General features: G+C 39.9%; 1 protein-coding gene across 1 annotated transcript in view; it reads right to left on the bottom strand.

The window, feature by feature from the left end:
• Positions 1–6,995: 6,995 nt before the first annotated feature.
• Positions 6,996–21,247, bottom strand: part of snx29 (sorting nexin 29) — a gene marked incomplete in the record, with an annotated part of 122,016 nt that continues 107,764 nt past the window's right edge. The window contains 2 exon segments of the mRNA XM_035663881.1: positions 6,996–10,130; positions 18,502–18,641. Of these exon segments, the coding sequence (XP_035519774.1) occupies positions 10,004–10,130; positions 18,502–18,641 (267 nt within the window).

The following is a 21,247-nucleotide window of genomic DNA, read 5'->3' as shown; positions in this document are numbered from 1 at the left end:
ACTCATGTTTCTGGCCACCTGACAAACCCAATATTCTCTCTCCTTTCAGCTCTGTTTATGGTCACCACCAGCTCCTGAGGAAAGCATCTGTCTCTTTAGCTGCTAAAAGCTCCACTATGTTCACAAGATAGCCGCTAAGTTTGCCTCCCTGCCCTTTCATGTCAGGCATATAGGGTGCAGTAGATCCATCAGAGCATTTTCTCTCAAAACAGCTGAGAACAGATGAGAGTGAACCAAAACAGTAAAGTTAATGATTAAAAAATGCTTCATAGAGCTGAGGAGAACTGCAGAGTCGGGTGATAATTCTCTGCGGGTTCATCACTATAAGCGACCCTTTTCAAATTACACTGATGGATTTCTTTTTCTCTTACCATTGTTAAGCTTTAATTGAATCGAGTATTATATTTTGATGTTAGACTGCAACCTTGAAACCTCATCTTTCTCAAATTTTCACCCATAAAATGTCTTCCAATGTTGTTGGTGAGTAAAACTGGAATATTAAGTCTTGATTTTATTGTGCTCACGGTAATCATGACATTTTGTGGAGAGTGAGTCATATTATTTTTCAACATTATTTGGTATGGTAATTCAATATTCATCTGGCTTCAGTGGTAGAAGAAGTATCCGAATCCTTTACTCTAGTAAAGATAACTAAAATACTTCATTACAAGTTAAAATTGCATTCAAACCCTTATTTAATCACCAGGTAAGATTTGGAAGCTCTTGCTATATGGCGCTCCCAGTTTTAGATTGCAGGTTACGTACAGTATACAACACTGTCGTTAATATTGATAGCTGTACAGGTGCATTTGTTATAATTACATAACTTATCACCAAAAACAAGCCAATACACAACTTTGCTGACACAGCCAAACATCAAGCAAGTTCGAAAACACAAGACAAAGCAAGCAAGTTAATAGTACTTACTAGCTCTGTTCTGCAGCCTTTTATTTCACAAATCTCTCGTCAACAACTAAAAACCAGTTATCTTACGCTTCCTCCCTCAACATCCTCTCCGGTCTCTTCACCACTGCCATGATGTCCGTAGAGGGTGCTGAGCCCAGTTACATTGTCCGCTAGCCCAGGTCTAGCCTAGTCTGGTTCTGGTGCCCATTTCGGCACCACTCACCATTCCCCCCCACCCCGGGCTGAGCTTGAAAACCTCTTTCCAGCAGTCCAAAGCTCCTGTGCTAGAAGTGTAAACACAATCACTCCCCCAGCGCTCCAGTGAGCTCCCAGTCTGGCTAACTGAGCTAACTAGCTAATGACAGCTAAGTTACAGTTAGCAGGAGTTAGCATTTACTTTACTGTCCATGAGGAAACTCTGTAACCGAGAGCTGAGGCAGACAGACATTAGAGGGGAAAAGCAGGGAGCATTTTCTTCATAAAAATGATCTAGTTTCACTAAAATTATTGATATAGTTGATGGTGTATGTAAAATGCACTTCCGGACCCACAGACCAAGGTTACGGTGCGCAAGAAGTGGAATAGTTACATAAAGTAAAATTATTATGAGTGAAATGTATGTAAAGCAAAATTAATTTTATAAAACTCATCAGAGCTTATTAATGTTTTATCTTAATCTTCAAAACAACTAACTGTAGCTGTCAAATAAATGTAGTGGAGAAAAAGTTCCATAATTCCCTCTGAAATGTAGAGGATTTCAAATATGAAGTAGGCCTATCAGAAAATGGAAATACTCAAAGATGTGCAGTTCATAAAATAAAATAAAACTCACCAAAACAGTCTTTCCACTATTTCAACAACAACATCACTAACTTTGGTTTGGTAAAAACAAACCCTGAATTCACTGAGTTAGATGAGAAAATAACTGTGAAACAGGCCATAATAGCTGCTATGTAATCTTTGGGGACAAAGGCGCTGGTCAAATTATGTCCACTAATAGTCCTTGTTTTTGCCACTGACAGGCTCAGACTGTGTCTGACAACATTATAGAAATGATGCCTACAGAGATAGACCTTTTTGTTTAACCTGAAACAGCAGATATATCACTACATCTTGTATATAACCTGCGTGAGGTACACTGCTTGAGTAAATGTACTTTGTTACATTCATTCACTGGCAAATTGGTTTAATGTTGGTATGTTATAGACTATTTAAATGTAGTCATTATTACATTTTAGTTCTACTCCAGAGCTGATGCAATTGGACCTCAAACTCCTTCAGAAGTCTCCACCATCATTGACAGTGCTGTCGTCACAGCTACATCTCACCTGCACTCAACTCGCACTTCCTCCCCTGCTGCGGTTTAAGCAGCGCCTCGAGGTGTTCAGATCAAGCTTCTGGGTTGATCAAAAGAGTGCCGCCGGCTATTGTGAGAGCCTGTGATAGCTTTGAGGGGCAGGCAGAGCACACTTCAAGATCCGATTGCATTGTGAAGGGGAGGCAGCCTTTAGGTAAAGGAAACAAAGTCAAATGAGAGGACAAAAACAAAGGTGAGCTTTGTAAGATCCAAGAAAATGTTGGTTTTCTACAGTAAGAGCTGAAGACAGAGCTGGAGCTTTCATGCTGGAAACAAGGGAATATCTAAATAGTCTGTCCTGCCTGTTTACCTACAAGATTATCTTGAAATTAACATGTTACGCCACATGCTTATTTCTTTCTCTGTTCTTATCTGGGCCCCAACATAGTGAGAATCAGCACATCCGTTATCTTTAATAATTTGATGTTAACAGTGCTGCATGTTGCCTTAATGCTGAAGAAGTTTATAAACAACTCAGGGATAAAGCACATAGTTTATTTCCCATGTTCCCAGAACTGATAGCATATTAATTAACATAATCCATTACAGCTCAACTTGGGATTTAATTCAGATAAGACACAACAGAAATGTATCCTCTGTTAAGAGCCTTAGGTGATCCATTTTCATGATCCACCACCCCTGCTCCCTGCAATTACAGGTCACGTGAACTTTGTTTGGCACAACAGGCGGGAGTCGACACTTGATACAGCATAAATTGTAAAAGATGAAAGGACAAAAAACCCTGAAACAATCAATTTTCCGACGCAGCATTTTAAGATTCAGCGACAGACAGCAGCAGGAGTGTTGGGTGGAAAATTCTCAGAAGGGCTATTTCTGTACGTCTCTCTTGCCTCAGCGCTGAATAGGTAATAAACAGAGGCAGCCAGCAACGGGCTGAGTAAATACAATGTGCCAAGCAGGCTGAGTCTCAGAGGAAACAAGAGGTAGGGAAAGAGAGAGAGAGAGAGACAGAGAGAGAGAGCATGAGGTGATGATTGGAGGAGGGTGTGAGAAGGCAGTGAGAGAAGAATAAAGGTAGAAAGATAGTTGGAGGATGAAGAGAGGATAGAGAAGATCAGAGTAAGGGGGGAGAGAGGGAGTGAGAGGCTGGAGAGCAAGACGAATGGGGCGACCTGTAGAGGAGAGGACAGGAGGAGGGGAGAAGAAATATGAAAGAATGGACGGAAATCTGAAAGAGACACAGAAACGGGAAGAGGTGACAGAGCTGAAAAAAGCAAGGGATGTGTAGTAGAGAGAGGGGGATAATGTGAGAAGAGATCCAAACGAGGAGAAAGCAGGATAGAGACAGAGAGAGGTGTTGCGTGTTGAAAGTGCAGAGGAGGAGCACTTCACCACATGCAGGGAATACGGTGAACCTTCAATTCAACTTCTGCCAGCTGGAGAACAGGAGCCTGTGAGTACTACAAAAAAAAAAGTGCTCACATGCCTGTTTGTTTTTTCTGACAAACAATTCAAAACCTGAACAAATTAGAAAACAAACAGCAAATGTGCCTTATTCTTCTGCATGCATACAGGTCATAGCACAGATTCTAGATATAGCAGGATACAGTGTGTTTTGTTTGGGTTGCTCTACAACAAAGAGTCTACAATACTGGAATTCAGAAGTGACTTAAACATATTATAAATAAAATATAATCAAATATCTCACCTCTACAATACATACTACTTCTGAAAGACACTTCTGCTAAGGAATTAGAATTATGTATGATCGTGATTGGATGGTACTTCACTGGTAGCCAATGATACTGAGAATGAATGAGACAGAAGAGCTGCAACTCTCTGCCTGAAATAGCACAAAACTTAATTTCAGTAACATTCAATTCTCAACAGAGAAAGAAAATCTTTAAATTAAATAAAGAAATCCTACTTCCGGGGTGTGCGCTAGAGTAGTATGAGAAAATGATTTGTGTCTGACAGTTTCCCAACAGATTTCCAGTTTTTTTCCCAGTCCACCTTTTACCACTTTTTATTTTTGGTGGCACTTAAAAAAAAGTGTTTTAAATAATTACTGTCAAATCACATGATCAAAATCTTTGCCACTGATTGTTGTAGTTCTTACAGGAGACTGTGGTCTCTACAATGGAGATGGTGAGTAAAATGTTTTCATGTTTCAATGTAGTCACAATGGACAAAAATACAATAATAACCCCTCTGAATTTCTCTTTAAAGTAAAAGCTCCTTTCATTGCTGTTCATGCCCTACATATTACAGACCGCATTACTTTTTATCAAGAAATTGGTGTATAGAAAAGTATCCTCTACAATATGTATGAGTAAGCAAAAGCAATCAAAAGTAGCAAAGGCTAAAGTTACTGTAATCACTGACATAAGCATTTTCAGATAGATGTAGCTCAGCAGAGCCGATGGAGACTCCTCAGTCTCTGAGGAGAATCTGCTGTTACCCTCCTTGTAAGCATAAATACGGAGCACATGCTAATTTCTATTAGTCTCTAATCTATTAGGAAGCTCCTTCCTGAAGGGCCTGTTGTCTGTCGGGTGCCTGAGACGTCAGACTGTTCCTTATCATTATAATGAACATGCGTCTTGATGCCAAGCCGGCATTGTGTGTTGTAGAGATAGGAGTACTGCTTATACAATGACCTTGTTTAAACTAGGGTCTCTGTCTCCTTGATGTTGCTCACACAAAGGTTAGAGCTTGATAATTACATAAGGTCCTGTAAAATGAGCCTAGAAGGACTTCCATATCTTCAAGGAGAGTCAGGAGAATGGGACAATGAGTAGACGGAGATGAGAAGGTGAAATGACGCAAATGTATTCGGTGGATGACATAAGGACAATCTTGGTTCAAGACCAACTCCCACTAGGGGAGAATGATTTCATTTTGTCTGCTCTTTATTCTTTTTGTATGAACCTGATACATACAAAATACATGAATTACAAGTAGTGTAAAATCCAGTCAAATTATCCAATTAAATACAGGTAATAGTTTTAAACTACTTTACTTGAATTATACATATTGCTTTTGTCACTGCAAAGGAGACGGGGGCTCACCTCTGTTTCTGTACTGCATTAATCTAAGATCTTCTCTAAAGTAACCTAAGCGCTCTTCAATTAAAAAGCATTTTTGGTTAAAAAATATATATTTTTTTTTACTCTCGAGTTTGCAAGTGGTATGAAAAGTCAAGGATTTTTATCTTTCACTTCTGAACTACACGACAAGTTAAATTCGCTACAAATATTCACACATACAATACATTAAGGAGCATAAGGAGCTAGACATGATTTATAAATACACATCAGTGTGTGAATATAGTAGGCTGTATAGATATTATGCCTCTGTCAGCAGGATAAGTATGCCAAAAATTGCAACGACAGTCTTACCTGACTCGGTGGAAGTGCTGCCTGAAAGGCTCAACTCAGGGCAAAAGAGCTCTGTGAAGTGCTTAAATTACTTGCTACATATTTACTGCAATATTTGCTGCAACTTGCCATTGCCATTAATGAGTGGAATTAATGCTTCACTGTAATTATAGACATTAATCTATGCTACTGCTGGACATGGGAAAACATGACCTACCTTAATGCGTGTTTGACGTGAAGATGTTTTCCTGTTTGTCCCTCATGAGTGCGTTCTCTTATCCAGGCCTGATGGGAATAGGTTTGACTCACCCACAGCCACAGGACCGGACTCTGTATCTGCCATGCGTACAAAATGTCCTCCTTTGTGGCAGTCATTCGAGCTAATGGGCCTCTTCTGGCTTTGTGCAGCCCACTCCTCTCTTGATGTAGTAAGTTCAGGTTTGATTTTATGGGTAAAATGTCAGATGAAAAAGTTCCCAATTGTTACAAAGTGCAAACAGTTCAGTCTTGCACCAATGCTTTCCTGTCATCTACCAGGTGTTTTGCCTTGTTTTTGACTCATGTGTGACATCTGTTTTGACCCTCCAATCTCCTTCTACAGACCAAATCTAGCATATATATATATATATATTCTAATAATAATATATTTTTATTATATGCACTTTTTCAGCTTTCTAACTGATACATGTCATAGCCAAGCCAGGTCGTTCTAATCCAGTTTATTAAAACAATAGAAACATTGGAGGAGATGTGTTGTGTCAGCACTCAGAGACACGGCTTGCATGCAGCCAGTTGTGTATGTGTGTGTGTGTAATTTCTAACATTGCCAAAAGCAACAATCCACATCCTAAATGGGCTTGTAACCAATTTTCTGGTCAATGGACAATGAGCATTTGTACACCCTCGCCATTTCTTCTCTCTACCGACCCGGTACAGCACACCCAGCACAGACAGAAATGCAGTCTTTCCTCAAAATGGCTAAGCGGTTTGAATAAAAAGCTCAGAGACTGCTTACTGGAGCAGTGAAGGTTAAATAATCATCTGACAAGCAAATCAGATGCACGGAGGGCCACAGATGCTCAGAAGATGGAATTCACAATATCTATCAATCCATTATGCGTACAGTTCACATGCAGAATATAATGCGAGCCTTGATGCACTCATCTCGCTATACAAACATATGCACGCTTTATCCCACACCTGTCTGTGTTTAAAGTACACTATACACACCTACTGTAAGTACCTACATATGCATACATGCATAAGGTATTACTGACATGCGTTGACACAGAAAACTGTTACTGTTGCAGCTGTGTAATGGCCTTTTGCCTTCATCTGCAGATGCAAACAACAAGGTTAACAATAACAACACTGACACAGAGGCGTTGGTATTGTACTGTACACAATGTACTTTATTGTTCATCCCCTCTTTGCTGTGACACTGATAGATAAGGCCTGACTGCTGACTAAGGCAAGGACAGAAAAGTATGCGAGAACAGACATGGCATACTGCAAGAGAACAATTTGGCTGCATCTCTAAAAAACTAAACCCACTTTGTTTGCTTGTCACCGCTCTGATTAACAGCCTCAAAGTACATTAAGATTCAATTCATCCAACGTCTGGTGGATTCTCAGGCAGGAAGATGGAGCTACTTATGATCATATGAAAACTTCTATACCCCAAGATGGAGGAGTAAACCTGCCAGGAGCTCTGGCCTCTTTTTTTCTTGGTATTGTCAATGAAACATTTGTACTTGTATATTCTGGACAGTACCTGAGATATTTTTAGCATTTAGAGCTTCAAGCCATAAAAGAAAGATCATTTTAACTTTCAGCAAAACAATCCTGATTCAAACTAGTTTTGAGTAACTGCTTAGCAACTGCAAGAGAAAAGATCAGCACCTTCTTCGGTTATCTGGAACAAAAAGTTCTAGGTTTAAAGGTGCCCCGTGGAGTGTTGTGGAGTGTTCCTTTAATCAACAAAAATGTCATTTTAAGTTCAAAATCTCGCCCGGGTGTTCATGGATCATACAACCAAAATGGTGACCCACACATATAAACATCACTCCATGGCGCCACTCCAAAACTCCACTGTGCATAATTACTGTACATTACCACATATATATTTGTGCAGGGAAGTTGGACCCACTGGTGGTCCCAGAGACACACTGACCCCAACCACACAGATGTTTATGAAAAGGCTACTTGTTAAAATGGAGAAACTGTGACTATGTGGTTCGTCAGCGGTGCAGGATATAGTAAGATGCAGTGAGCTGATTTTTTCAAATGCATACAAGTCAGTGCTACACTTAAAATATTACCAATTCTACTGTTTTACTGTATCACAGCAGAGTATAGTTTTTAATAAAAATAATCACAGATATCCATGTTTAACTTACATAACATGTTCTTGATAGGATGCAACAGCAGTGCCACCTGTCCAAAAAGAATGTCTGAACTGTGTGAAATAATTACTTTATGACGTTTTGATACTATACCTTATTTTCTTTTCCAGGCTGTTTTATCAGATGACAGAATATCATTAAAAAAAAAAGGTTATTTGACGTCATCCCTGTGAGAATTTCCTCACCTACAACACGGCGCAGTGTTTACCAGTAGTTGGATACTTGTGAGGGTCACTTTTGTGTAAGAATAACAACTTAATTAAAACCCACAAGCCTTGTTTATTCACCTCCCCTCATAGACGGTGAACAATGTTTACCATTTTTGCGAGCCAACCTTTTGATTCAAGTTTTCTGAAACCCCTATAACGCAATCGCTCCTCGTTTTGAACATAGTCTCTGACTACTCTTGGGTAAACCATACATATGCATGAGCTTCTGTTTTACACACACTTGATGCTCAGCAGCCCTTTCCTTGCACTCTAACAAGCAGCTTTTCTTCAAGTGTTTAGTCATCATTAAAACATTCATTTGCAACATAACGCTGCATTAAATCCTGCTAGGGCACATTAGTTAAACAATCTTTAAACATCGCATTCAGTATAGCCCGTCGGCCTTTGATGAAGACTTTTAATTTATGTGATATAGTGGAACACAGCTTCATCTCTATTTCAATGGTAAAATAGTGTTTCCCTTCCTTTCTGCTTAAAACTATTTATGAGATTTTTTTATCATACACATCACAGTAAGTATTTGAAACTGATCTAAGACTTGTGGATATGAGGAATATATATTTATGAGAGGAAACAGTGAGAATCTATGCTTATTTATGAACTTTCTCGATAAGGGACTGTCCAAAAATTATTAGGGGGGAGGTCAAAAAAGGAGGAAGGGTTATCTATTTTTCTTTTTGCTGAAGGGTAGGTTGGTAGAGCCCTTTATTTACTCTAAAATAATGTGGCTAGAATAATATATCATTTTGTTACGTGTGTGCATTAATGGCTACTGTGGACATTATTATTCCACTATATATAAATATATAGGTTAAAATTAAATTACTGAATCTTAAATCCTTTGTCCTTTGCCTCTTAATAGTGAAGTCAAGGGGAGGGGTCCAAAGAAAATAATAATGCTATGGAAGGTCTTCAAAAAGATTCCCACCTCCTCACCCCAATCATTTTAGTACAATCCCTAAGAGATGTTGGTTTTATCAGTGGTGCTTAAACCTAATCCTTTAATATAATCATTATGTGGAATTAAAAAAGATATTTTGATAATTACTGCATCCCCGGTGACATTAAGATATGTTACACTTCCTGCAGATTATCCGTAATAGCCATAATCATAATCATAATAATAATATAACAGAAGTAGAAAAAGGAATGCCCATTGCCTGGTGGTCCACGCCAGAGATTGTGAATCATCATCGTCTAAAATGTATTGGCACAATAATGCTGACACCGTTCATTGCCCAAGGGAGTTCTTTAGTCTACCCCCTGTTCACCTCTCTACACACCCATCCAAACCCTACTCAGAGCAGGAAAGCAGCTACAAAACACTGTAGGCACTGTGACCATGATACACTTTCACTACAAAACTGAGTACGAAAAAAAAACATGTCCCCGTCATCTCATTGTGTTTGAGATTAGAGATAGCAGTCCAGGCTAGTTCATGTGCAGTTAACAGAGAGTCTTTTGGTCTCTCAGTGAGGTAAGAGGGGCTGTATGATTGGGTCCATCGATAGGCAGCCTCGGGGGAGTCATTTATCCTTTACTCAGCCAGGCAATGCACCGAAACATTTACATATCTCCTAGAGGCCTGCGATGTGAACTCTTCCATCTCCCCTCCTCGACTGAGGCTTTTTATCTGTCCGTTAGACACCCTTAATGTCCTCACACACTATGAGCCTGTGTGTAACAGTCCAGGGTGGATAGGAACATCGTCGTCCGCAGTTGATCGATTATTAGTGAGAGATTACTAGTTCAAAGGCTCTGGGGTTAAAGGTCGCCACTCTGGGGTTCAGGCCTGGCTTCCTGGTTGCGGCTGCGGCCCAGTCTAGGAAAGCGGGATGAGGTTTTGGACCGGGGCGTCTTGGCTCCACCATCGTTGGCCTGGGGTGTGTCTCTGGATGAGAGGAAACAGCAGAAAGAAGAAGTAAGAGCCATGAACATCTGGGGAAGTTTATTATTCAAAGAAAACACTGATTCTGCATCTGGAGTCTTAAAAGCAGCATTTCTCTTCCACTCTTCTTGGAAAACCCGGAAGCAAACAGAGAAACTTTTATAAGGCAAAAAGGCTGAATCTCAATTATTAACATTAATTGCTAACAGAAAACTGATGTATTTAATTGACTGCCTATCTCCCTTTTTCACGTACAGTGTACAGTATGTACAGTTTGCCATAATAACGGTGGATTTACCACTCAAAAGTCTTACTTCTGACAGAGGTTGACAGAATACTACTTCTCATTTCTAGCTGGAAACAAATTTTCTTACTGAAATGACATTTGATCTTAAGAGTTGTACCTAGTTGGCTAAAAAACTTGATGGCTACACACATTATTGTGCTCACTGAGGACTACACTGAGGCTACACCTGTCAACACTCTAACCAATGGCTGATTTATACAAAGGACATTAGAAGAAAGAAACTGTAGTTTTGTTTTATTGTAGCGCTGTACTGTTCATAATGTGAAACAGTATATTTTCACTTTTAACATTACAAGAGAAAAGCTCTATAGGATGAGGACTAATTGAATGTTTTCTCAAACCCAGGTAGTACGGTAGTAAGGTAGTTAGCAGGACATGGCAGTGATTGCAGCATCTGTTCAAGCAGATAAACACACTGTTTAATTCATTCTGTGACCTTTTCTCTTATTTTAGTTTTGGAAAAGCTAAAATACGACACGGCCCTCCAAACTCTCATTTAAATGATCAGTATTGCTCTCACTACAGCTACATGAACACTATATCAGCACGTGGAGATGAGATAAACAATCTTGTTTTTTTGAAGGGTGTTCTTACCATAAAATATACATAAAATACAGTACATTACGCTTGACAGGAATGTTGTTTCTAGTTACATTTGCTACGCTACGATTGGCACAACCATTGTGGGAGGGACAAACGTCCACCTAAAAACATATTTTTTTTACTTTAATGTAAATCATATGGAATTCATTTAGTAGTAACTGGTATGTTTTTGTCCTTCAGTACCTTTTATTTTTCTTTCCAACCTAATTATTCCTGCTGTCGCCACCGGAAGCCATTATTTGTGACCCAAGGAACCAAATTATAGTCATTTCTGATCTTATGATGATGTTTAGGCTTCTCATTACTCAGGAGGAAATAGTCTTGGCCACTTGATGACATCATCGCCCTAGTTACCCTAACGACCGTGCTCACAACACGTGAACCCCTGATCTCTAATCTTATCTGATAACGGTGAGGATGAATGAGAGGCACTTGTCAAAGGAAGGAAATGAAAAGCAGAGGGATTGAATGCATGGAGTTAAATTCTTTCTCCTTGAATCCTTCTGAAGCATTTCATCCCCAAGACAGTGACCCCTCACCTGCTGCTTGTGATGCTGCAATGAATTTGTAATACGAGTGGTGAGTTCAAGTGCTTCTTGGACAAACGGATTTTCAATAAATATTTAAAACAGCAAAGAGACAAAGGGCATTACCATGTTGATGTCCACCTGGCCTCTTTAGTGGCACACCCCAGCTGCTCTAGAGCTGTGATTAAGGTTATCTGGGACATCTGGGTGGGCCTGTGTTAGGAGTTTGATTCCCACTCGGACAACACATGCTAAAAATAAACGCACTCGTGGTGAGGTGCTTTGGCTTAAAGTGACACCGCGAGCCATATGCTTGTATGCGAAGCAGCAGGGCCTAAAAAAGCAGCACAGTAAGAGGGCAGTGAGGCTCTGTCATGTTGAAGTAGGCTGAGACACGGATGAGACAGTCACAGCACAGCAACCGTAAGCAAGTTGAGATTCAAACTTAGGTATGAAAAATGTATGGCTGCAAAGTGTCCCTGTTGTAACCATCAAGATCAAACGGCTTTTGGGGGGGGGGGGGTGTGACCAGCCAATTTGAGAACAGCCTGAACTTTGTTAATATGGTGGACGTTATTCCTTTTTTCCCCTGGCTGAAAATGTACATTTAGCAGTGGCGCAAGTACCTCTTATTCCCATATCTCCACCGCACCAGGCAAGCTCAATCAAGTGCAGTCACACAATTTGAATTTGACCAAGGTTGGCCAAACAGTGATGCGATAGGGAGTTAAATCAGCAAAAATCATACTAAATTGGGGGCAGCATGCAGATTTGAAACTGCAAGCCATCTCATTTATTCATATCAAACTGGGTAAAGTAGCTAAATGTGCTAAATTAATTAGGCTTATAGATTTTTTTCTCTGACTCTCAGCGTGTGCTTGTCCCCCATTTGGACATGATATTGACTTGTGCAAGATAATAACTTTCCTAGGCACTGTTGGAATATTAATAATTTGACAGCAAAGTAGCATAATTACAGTAAATGGGTACACAAGCATGCATCAAATTGATTGTCTAACAGCAAAATGTGGGGTGTGGTGAACAGTACAGTCTGAATAATCAACAATTCTCTCTACAATACATATCCTTTCTCACACATGCACACACATACAGTACACGTCTCCAGTTTCAGGTCACCACAATAAAGGTTGCATTCTCATTCTGAAGTCAAACTGCCACAAACTGCTATTGACAGTGTGACAAAGGTCCGCAACGCTGTTTCTCTGAGGCAGCAGGTCAATACAGCGAGAACCCAGACTGAGTGTGTGTACTTTGTGTTCAGAGTAAACCATAAGAGTGTTGAGGTCGAGCTGCATACTAAGTGGTGGCAGAGCCAGAGAGAGGTGTGACCACGTTGCTGTTCCAGACAAGTGAGGAAAAATTGCAGCATGCAAGTCTAAAGAAGGGAGTGTGGAGAGGCTCAAAGAGAGGTGTATCAGTGTGATAGCCATCAAGCACAAACGTCATTGCTGTTGTCAGGCCTGTTACTCACATACAAATGTAAAAAAATATGAAAAAATAACTAATATTTATAAATGTTAGTGATAAATAAAGAATGAAAAGGTGGATTAATGTTGGCCTACTGTTGGTCATAATCATTAAAACAAGACTCAGACATGAGCAACTCTAATTTATGCACAGTGGTGCTTTGAGCTAAATGTTAATGGCAGTATGCTATAATGCTCACAATGACAATGCTAACTTGCTGATGTTCATTTGTGTGTTAGCATATACTATTATTATACTACTATTAGTAATTATAGGAATAAACAAAGTACAGCTGAGACTGATGGCAATAGTTTTGCAGGTATTAGATTGTAAACCAAAGTACGGGAAAAATTAAAAGTCTAACTTGATGAGGGACCTAGATGAAAACTCAAGGGATTAGTCATAAATCATAAAAATCCATCTTAAGGGGGATACGAAGAGCTGTACTACATTTCATGACAATTTATCCAGTAGCTGTTGGGATATTTCAGTCTGGACCCAGGGAGGCAGGACGGTCTATAGGTGAAAAAGGCCGACCAGTAACCCTGCCTAAGCTCCCTTGAGCAAGACAGTGAACCCTAAAACTGTTCCAGGGGTGCAGCACTGCAGGCGACCCCGCGCTTTGATGTCTCTGATGTAACACATATGTGTGTTTATGTGTAACTAGGAGGGATGTGCAAAAAGACACATTTCAATTACCTTGTGTACACAATAAAGTAATCTTCTTCTACTACTGCTAGCATGGCAAATAACAATTACCAGAATACTCAAAACTCACTAACTAACTCTTTCCATGGCTGTCAACTTCTTTTTCATAATGGATTAAAGGTTAAGAATCAAACTTCATTTTTACTTTGACATTGATTCATTCTTTGATGCTATACTTTTAATAGCAATAATAATTAAGTGTTGAGCTCACTTGTCAACAGATGACAACTGAGCCAAACCCTGACAAAGATGCAGATGCAGTGTTAAATGTTAGTCAGTGGAGACAGTGGAGTTGGAAGGTTTCAACCTACTATTTCTGAGGGCAAGAATGATTGAATTCTGAATGTTGTATCTCAGAAATGCATATTTAAACGCAGAATGTTAGTTTCTCTGTATTGTGCAAGCAAAAAGGAACTATACACTATAGCAGGTATCATTATTTCTCCAGGGTGCAGTTATTTGATTCTCTAAAAACATAAGATGTCACGCACTCTTACTTTCATATGCTGTCTGTAAAAGATCAGTGTGATCAAATAGCAATGTTTGGTGTCAGTGCCTTTGTCAAACTACTGCTAAGTTAAATCAAAACAGTGGGAACCCTTCCAGGCAAGCTTTCTGCCGACTTATATGAATCTGAGTGACTAATTATGACAAAATCCCACAAAGATTGGCATGTAATATAGTTTTTGAATGACTCAACTTCAAGCTGATGTTCATAGTAAAGTAGTGACTTTGTATGGATTTGTAACCAGGATATTGTCACTAAAAATAACATCATTCACAACACTGCCACAGTTACTACACCCTATCTTCGCACGCATTTAGGTCAGTGCAGCATCATTAAGGAGCTCTGATATCCATCAAGTGCCTCAGCAGGAGATCTGGAGTGCTGAACCCCAGTCCGTCTCCTCCTCAGACCTCAGACCAGCTTCCGTCCTCTCCATCCTCCACTGTCCTATTCTCTTAATTGCTCTTCCTATATTGCTTCTGTGTCCAATGGCTTCAAATTCTCTCAATAGACCCTTTTTCACAGCAGCCATTTTGACATGAAATAGTAGGGTAATCACAGGTGTTACCAATTATACTAATTAATGTTCCGTTCCATTTAGTGTAGCAGAGCCTTTCCAGTGAGCCAACATGCACAATAGCAGCACCCTGACTCTGTTTGACCCGAATGGAACAAAACCTGAATTGGTATCAGTAGTAACACCTGTGTTTACCCTACTATTTCATGTCAAAATGGCTGTTGTGAAATGGCTGTTGTGAAATGCACCAGAACATCTGGCGTCTTGTGTTTGCATCTCTCCAGGCTTTGCCATTGTGACAGAAATCTGCCAGCAGCAAAATATGGCAACATCACGGAGGTCCGGAGGATAATTAGCTGTACGTAGATAATGTAGTATCGTTAGTTTGTGGGCACTGATTCATTCTGTAATGTTCCTAGTAAAAGTGAGCAATCTGGGAAAAGTGCATGTGTTCAACCATCTATCCATCCATATAGTGGAAATTTACCAAGTTAATTTCTTCCCCCTCAATGTCCTTTCTTAGCCGGCTTATATTAGCAACAGGCCTTATTAGCCTGTACTATCTATTATTTGAGACTTGCCCACTATTTGAGAATTCACGATATTCAATGTTTTATTAATTTGGATCAGTTATGGCTGAGCAAGCAATGTATGGTTTCCATCTAGAGCCAGTGTTCTCGTTTGCCTCTGCATTCTCTCTACGTTCCTTCCCTCCCCCCTTCATTAAGTTAATGAACAGACTAATCAGTCTTTCATCCCTCACTGAAGATGTTGGACCAGCACAGGTTTGACCACGCCAACTGAACAGACTAACGGGGTCCAGATTAGACAGTAACACCATGTTAAACCATTATACATCATGGCAACGCGGGTGGGGCCTCAGAGCAACACTGGCAACAAACTAGAGAGTACTGTATGCCTTCACACGCACACATGAGGTACATTATTGTATGCTGATCGGTGTTGATTTAATGTCGGCTACAATTCCATTGAGTCATGGTGCTGAGAATTTCGGTGTCAGTCCAGATCACCACAAGCTGAGACAGACCTGCATATGCGAGTAAAAGTCATTTACTATCAAGTCTGTCAGCTGTCGTCATAAAGTTTCATCAAGGGCAGACAGGTTTGCAGGCTCTGTGCAACATGTTATGCTCAAGATGTTCTTGTGCAAACTTGTTAGCGTGATGTACAGATCAACTTTCTCTGCAGTTGCTGTGGACATTAGCTTTTCACACCACCAGGTAAAGCAGAGTTTGGCCAGCGTCCCCTGTTGTTTTGCTGTTTACTAATGGTTAACCTGCCGTGTTCCTGGGATAAAAGTCAGGAGTAATTGGTACATAAGCAGACAATAGTAATCCCAAACACATGCAGCAACTGTGCAAGAATAGATGTACATATGAAGAGTATGAAGTCTGAATAACAATATTTCAGTGTAGAAAGAACGGAAGAAAGTACTGTTATGAAGTCTTTAGCAGACTTTGCTTCAAGGGCCGGACCAAGAAAAAGAAAGACACATTTTTGCTGTTCTTACAAGAGAACCAAGAGGTGTAAACATAAAATCATATAGACAGACAGGTAACTTATTTATTGGACAGTCTTGGTGATGTAATTCTGCATCATCACTGCCTCTGGTGGCTGACAGCCAGTGGTGGTAGGTATATTATTCAACTACTACACTCAAGTACAATTTTCAGGTACTTAAGTAATTCCATTTCATGCTGCCTTTATAATTTATACCTCTACTTCTTCACCTTTACCAGCTGCAGCACTTCAACATTAATGCATCCATAGTTATAATTCCAATAATATAATATACATGATTTGGAAATTAGACATTCTGCACGATGAGTGCTTTTACTTTTTGAGTTTATTTTGATGCAAATACTTATGTACTTGTAATTAAAGCAACAACATGTAACATTTCTACCTTAAAATATCAGCTTCGCTATCATTTTGATGCTACACCGAGTTGTAATCTGGTAAAGGTGCCTCTGTCATCCCCACTCTGCATCCCCTATGCCTGTTCTCGCATTATGTGACTTGGTTTTGGGTCGCAACAAGCATGTAACGCTTTACCGAAGTAGTCACACACCACCAACTACTCTGTAAGTCACTGATTTTGGTGAAACATATTTTATGGAGAAAAACTGGAGAACGCTGATGGAAAGTGGCGCTGGTTGTGCCACAACCGGAGCAGGGTGACCGGTCAATGTAACTGGGCTCAGAAGTATCTGCGGACATAGCTAAAGGCAGCGGCGACCTAGGAGGAGACTGGGGGACGCTTAGTAGAGAAAAGGAGAGAGAAGCCACAGGAAAGAGTAAATCTCGGACTGGCTTTTAGTCATTGGTGAGTCAGAGCCGAGCCAGCCTACTTGTTAAATAGTTTAGCTTTTAATTTTTATTGTAATGTGATAGAGTATTTCTGCACTGTGGTATTGCTGCTTTCACTCAAGTAAAAGAGTAAGTATTTATTACTGCAGCTTATGAGTTAATTTATCTTCTCTCCCAAGCTCAGGAAGAAATTATTGATTATCAGAGTTATTAGTCAAGACTGCATCCAGATCTTATATATCATAAATAATGTAGAAAAAGGATGAAGAAGAGGCGTTGTGTACTGTAATAATAGGGAGGAGATGGTATAGTAAAAAGAACAGCACACCTCTGTTTAACTTCTTTCCTTTCTGATGTATCTGGGAAAATCCCTGCAATCACATGCTGATGTGCAAACATGTTACCATGGTTACCAAAATGATCTTGGATAATTATGTAGATCTCTTCCTAGACAGTTTTCATAATAAGCAAGATGGATTTAGAAGTTTATCCCTTTGATTTAATTATAAAATCACATATCTACTATCACATAAACATAACATAAACATAAACATTCTTGTCTACATATATTTCAACTATGTTGTTGTTGTTTTTGCCTTAGCCCGATGACTCAGATGTCTCCAGAGAGGAAATGACATTCCAGTCAGACGGTGTGACAGGTCACGCTCGCTGACTGATCGCAGTAAGTGGAAACTGATGTGAATATTGACAGGAAATGACTGGAACATCTCATTTTCGGATGTAGCCTGGGAGGTAGGTGGGCAGCCAAGGCATCATGCACTTTCACACTTGCTAGTCTGAGTGCGTGTGAATGTGTGTGAGAGAACATATACGCTGTATGTGTGAATATGCGTATGAGTGTAAAACGCAGAGAGACGCGGAAGTTTGTTTACAAGGGATTTGGCATTTTCAGTGACATTAATCCTCCCCGTTTGTATCCTGTAACAACTGCTACGACAACAGCCGTGGCAGCTAATTATTTCTGAAAATCTTGTAGATTAAATTGGTATAATACGTACAAACTACTGCCAAAAAATGACAGTTTTTCCCTTTTTCCTTTTCCTTTCTTTCCATTTGAGATTGCTGTGGACAAAACACTGGACCGGAAACCTCCACCTAATGCTATGACTACATAAAGAAAGTTATAAAGATATTTACATTCCCTAATTTATTTCCTTGTAACATATTCCCTGACTGTTCCTGTTTGGATTCCTCCACTAACATGTCTGTAACACTGCATCAATCTTTCACAGACAGGAGCCCTGCACCTGCACACATGTGCTGGCATCCTTTCCCCTCAATCTCCCTCACCCACGCACACCACTACATATGCTCACACAAAAGCTCAGATGCTGTATCGAACATGCCTGTATGTGTCCACTTACAGACAGAAAGGCAGCAGAGACAGCAGGGTCTCTTTGGTGGGGCGGGCTGTGAACTCCGGCAGTGTCTGGATCAGTTTGTTCATCACTATGCGCAGGTAGCCCTGCAGCTGCTTCCTCCTCTCCTCCACAAACTTGGCATCCTGCAGACAGAGAGGGAGGGAGACAAACAGAGCAGGGAAGGGGAGAAAAGAAAGAGTTAGTTGGAGATAAAATGGTGCTTGGAGAAGCTGAAGTTTAAGATGCAGCATCAGTAATGTTGAACCCACAAAGAATCACCGGATTCTGCAGTTCCCCCCAGCTCTATGGAGCTTTATAGCATAGTTTCTCATAGTTTCGGTTTTTCAGAGGACAACTTCACTGTTCTGATTCACTCTCACCACTCCCATCAGTGACGTTTTGGGGTGCAACAGGCACCTGTTTGCACCAAAAAAAGAATAATAAATTCACCATATGTTTCTAGCCCTGCAGTAAATATAAGTCAGACACATAGGGATTTTTAATTGGCACTTTTAGCCATGCAGCCATAAGTCCAACCATGCTGTGCTGGTTTGATTCCCATTACCAGTTTAAAAGCCACGCCTGAGATCATCTCCAGAGATAGGCCACAATGTGCCAAAGCACCTCCAAGTGGATTGTGGTAAGATCCAGAAAAAGGGGTTACAGTGCGTGCTACAGCAAAGTGTGACGGGGTGAGAAACACAAGCAGTCAAACTGGTTGTACACAAGCCGACAGTGAAGTCAGATCATCTAAACCAGGTTTTTTTAATGTAAAATGGAAATTGAGACCTGAAATGTCAATAATAATCCCTCACTGCAGAGGAAAATTGTACATTCACAATACTACAGTCTCCTCATCTAACCCCTTGAGCTTTTTAACTAATTGAACTTGAGTTCAGTGTTACTTCTACTGGTAGGAACAATGACCAGAAACTATGAAAATAAGATGAAAGTTGAAAATAAAACCCAACATAATTATTCTTTAAATATTATCTATGTGCAATTCTCAATATCCCTAATTTAGCTGATATTGACTTTTTTTTCCATGTTTGAAGTATTTCTGGTTGTATTATATTGATCGTGAGCATAAGTCAATTGGGCTGTGGCCATCAAAGTGAGACTATGCAGAACCAAGGATGATGGCGTGTCAAACCAAAGACCAGCAGTGTAATATAAAATCAAAAATGCCTGTTCCAAACCATGTCCATAATCATCCATGCTGTATTGAACCAGTTTGGTTGAGTTGACTGTTAGTTTCTTCGATGTTGTTGGACTTACAGATGCTGTCTCCCTTAGCCTGGGGCCAAGTTAGATAGTTCATCAAGATGACTGACATGTATTGAGGTGTGAGCTGCCCATCGCAGAGGGAGTAAGGTGCGTCTCACAAACACACGCTGCCTTGAGGCAAAAAGTTGCATATTGTGACATAAAAACCTGTGACTCTGGAATGATTATGTCGTTTTGCTGTGCCAGGATCAAATCTCACATCTGTGTCCCCTGTGATTTGTCCCTCTGAGCTTTCCTTCTATCGGTACAAATGTTCTATACTTGTGGTTAAAACCAACAACTTGTTTTTTTTTTTAAATGAACTAATGCAACTAATGACCAGCCCTCCAGATCCCTTACCTCCCATGAGAAGCAATGGTCCACATTTGATAAAACATGCAAAAAATAATAATTTGTGGGGTTTTTTGTCATTTGGTTGCTAATGTTGAAGAAAAATCCTTCGTTTTAGCATTCAGACTTCCCTCACTGAGAGACTCTGGAGGCGGAGGCACGGAGGCATGTAGCCACATGGCCAGTGCTAGCATGGCTAATCGGTGTCCAGCAAGGCTCAGAACAAAGCCTGGGCAATGTTCCGTTTTACTCTTCAGTGCTTGGGACTGGAATAAGATGATATTTTAGGAGGCCAACCTCTTCTTGTTTCTGAAACCACTGCTCCTCTTTTGATCTAAAATCCCAACACCCAAGAGAATTGAATTGTCTTGTCTTAAAATACATTTTGTTTTTTTCTTCACAAAAAGAATGAACCTCAAATGGAGCTGAGTGGCTGCAGATGCATCAACCGAAAACCAAGAGAAAAATAAGAGAAACTCTATTTAATAAAATACTGTATGTAGTAACCACTATGGTAAAAAACAATTACCAATTAAAGCACTAGAAATAATAAGGCTCATGTAGGTTCAAATTCATTAATCAAATGCAATGAAATTACTCCTGGTTTATAAATTGTTAACACTTAAAGCTCATGAGGATTTCTCACATTTGTTTTCAGAAACCTCTCTGCCCATGAGCAGTGACATTTACACTCGCACTACCAGAAAATACGATAAAATTCAAACTCATGCTGCCTCTAATTTGAAAATTTTCTTGCTGCAAGGCAGACAATACAATCCATAAGAGCTATAAAAGAGATAAAATACAACAAACATAATGAAAAAACACAAAAAACAGTAGTCAATAGGGGAGTAAGATTCGCAGGAAGTGAGTGTCTGCAACATTACATTTCGATCCATTAGCTTTGGTTTAAATTAAAAATACTAAATACTACAGGAGGCCCAAACATGTTGGAATTCTAACCTTTTAGCCTATTTGGTTTGTCCATTCTGGGTCACTGTAAAAACATGGCTCTTGAACATGGCGGCATCCATACAGCCACTCGACTGCTTCCTCAGTGGATAAAATCGGTTCATTTTAAGGTTACGATTGTGATTATACACTAATAAAAACCTATAAATATTATATTCCA

This window comes from Morone saxatilis, unplaced genomic scaffold (assembly GCF_004916995.1).
Source record: "Morone saxatilis isolate NCDOM2014 unplaced genomic scaffold, NCSU_SB_2.0 Contig1, whole genome shotgun sequence".
Taxonomy (NCBI): Eukaryota; Metazoa; Chordata; class Actinopteri; family Moronidae; genus Morone; species Morone saxatilis.
Note: the sequence above shows the minus strand (reverse complement) of the source record. Positions and strands in the feature narration are given on the sequence as shown.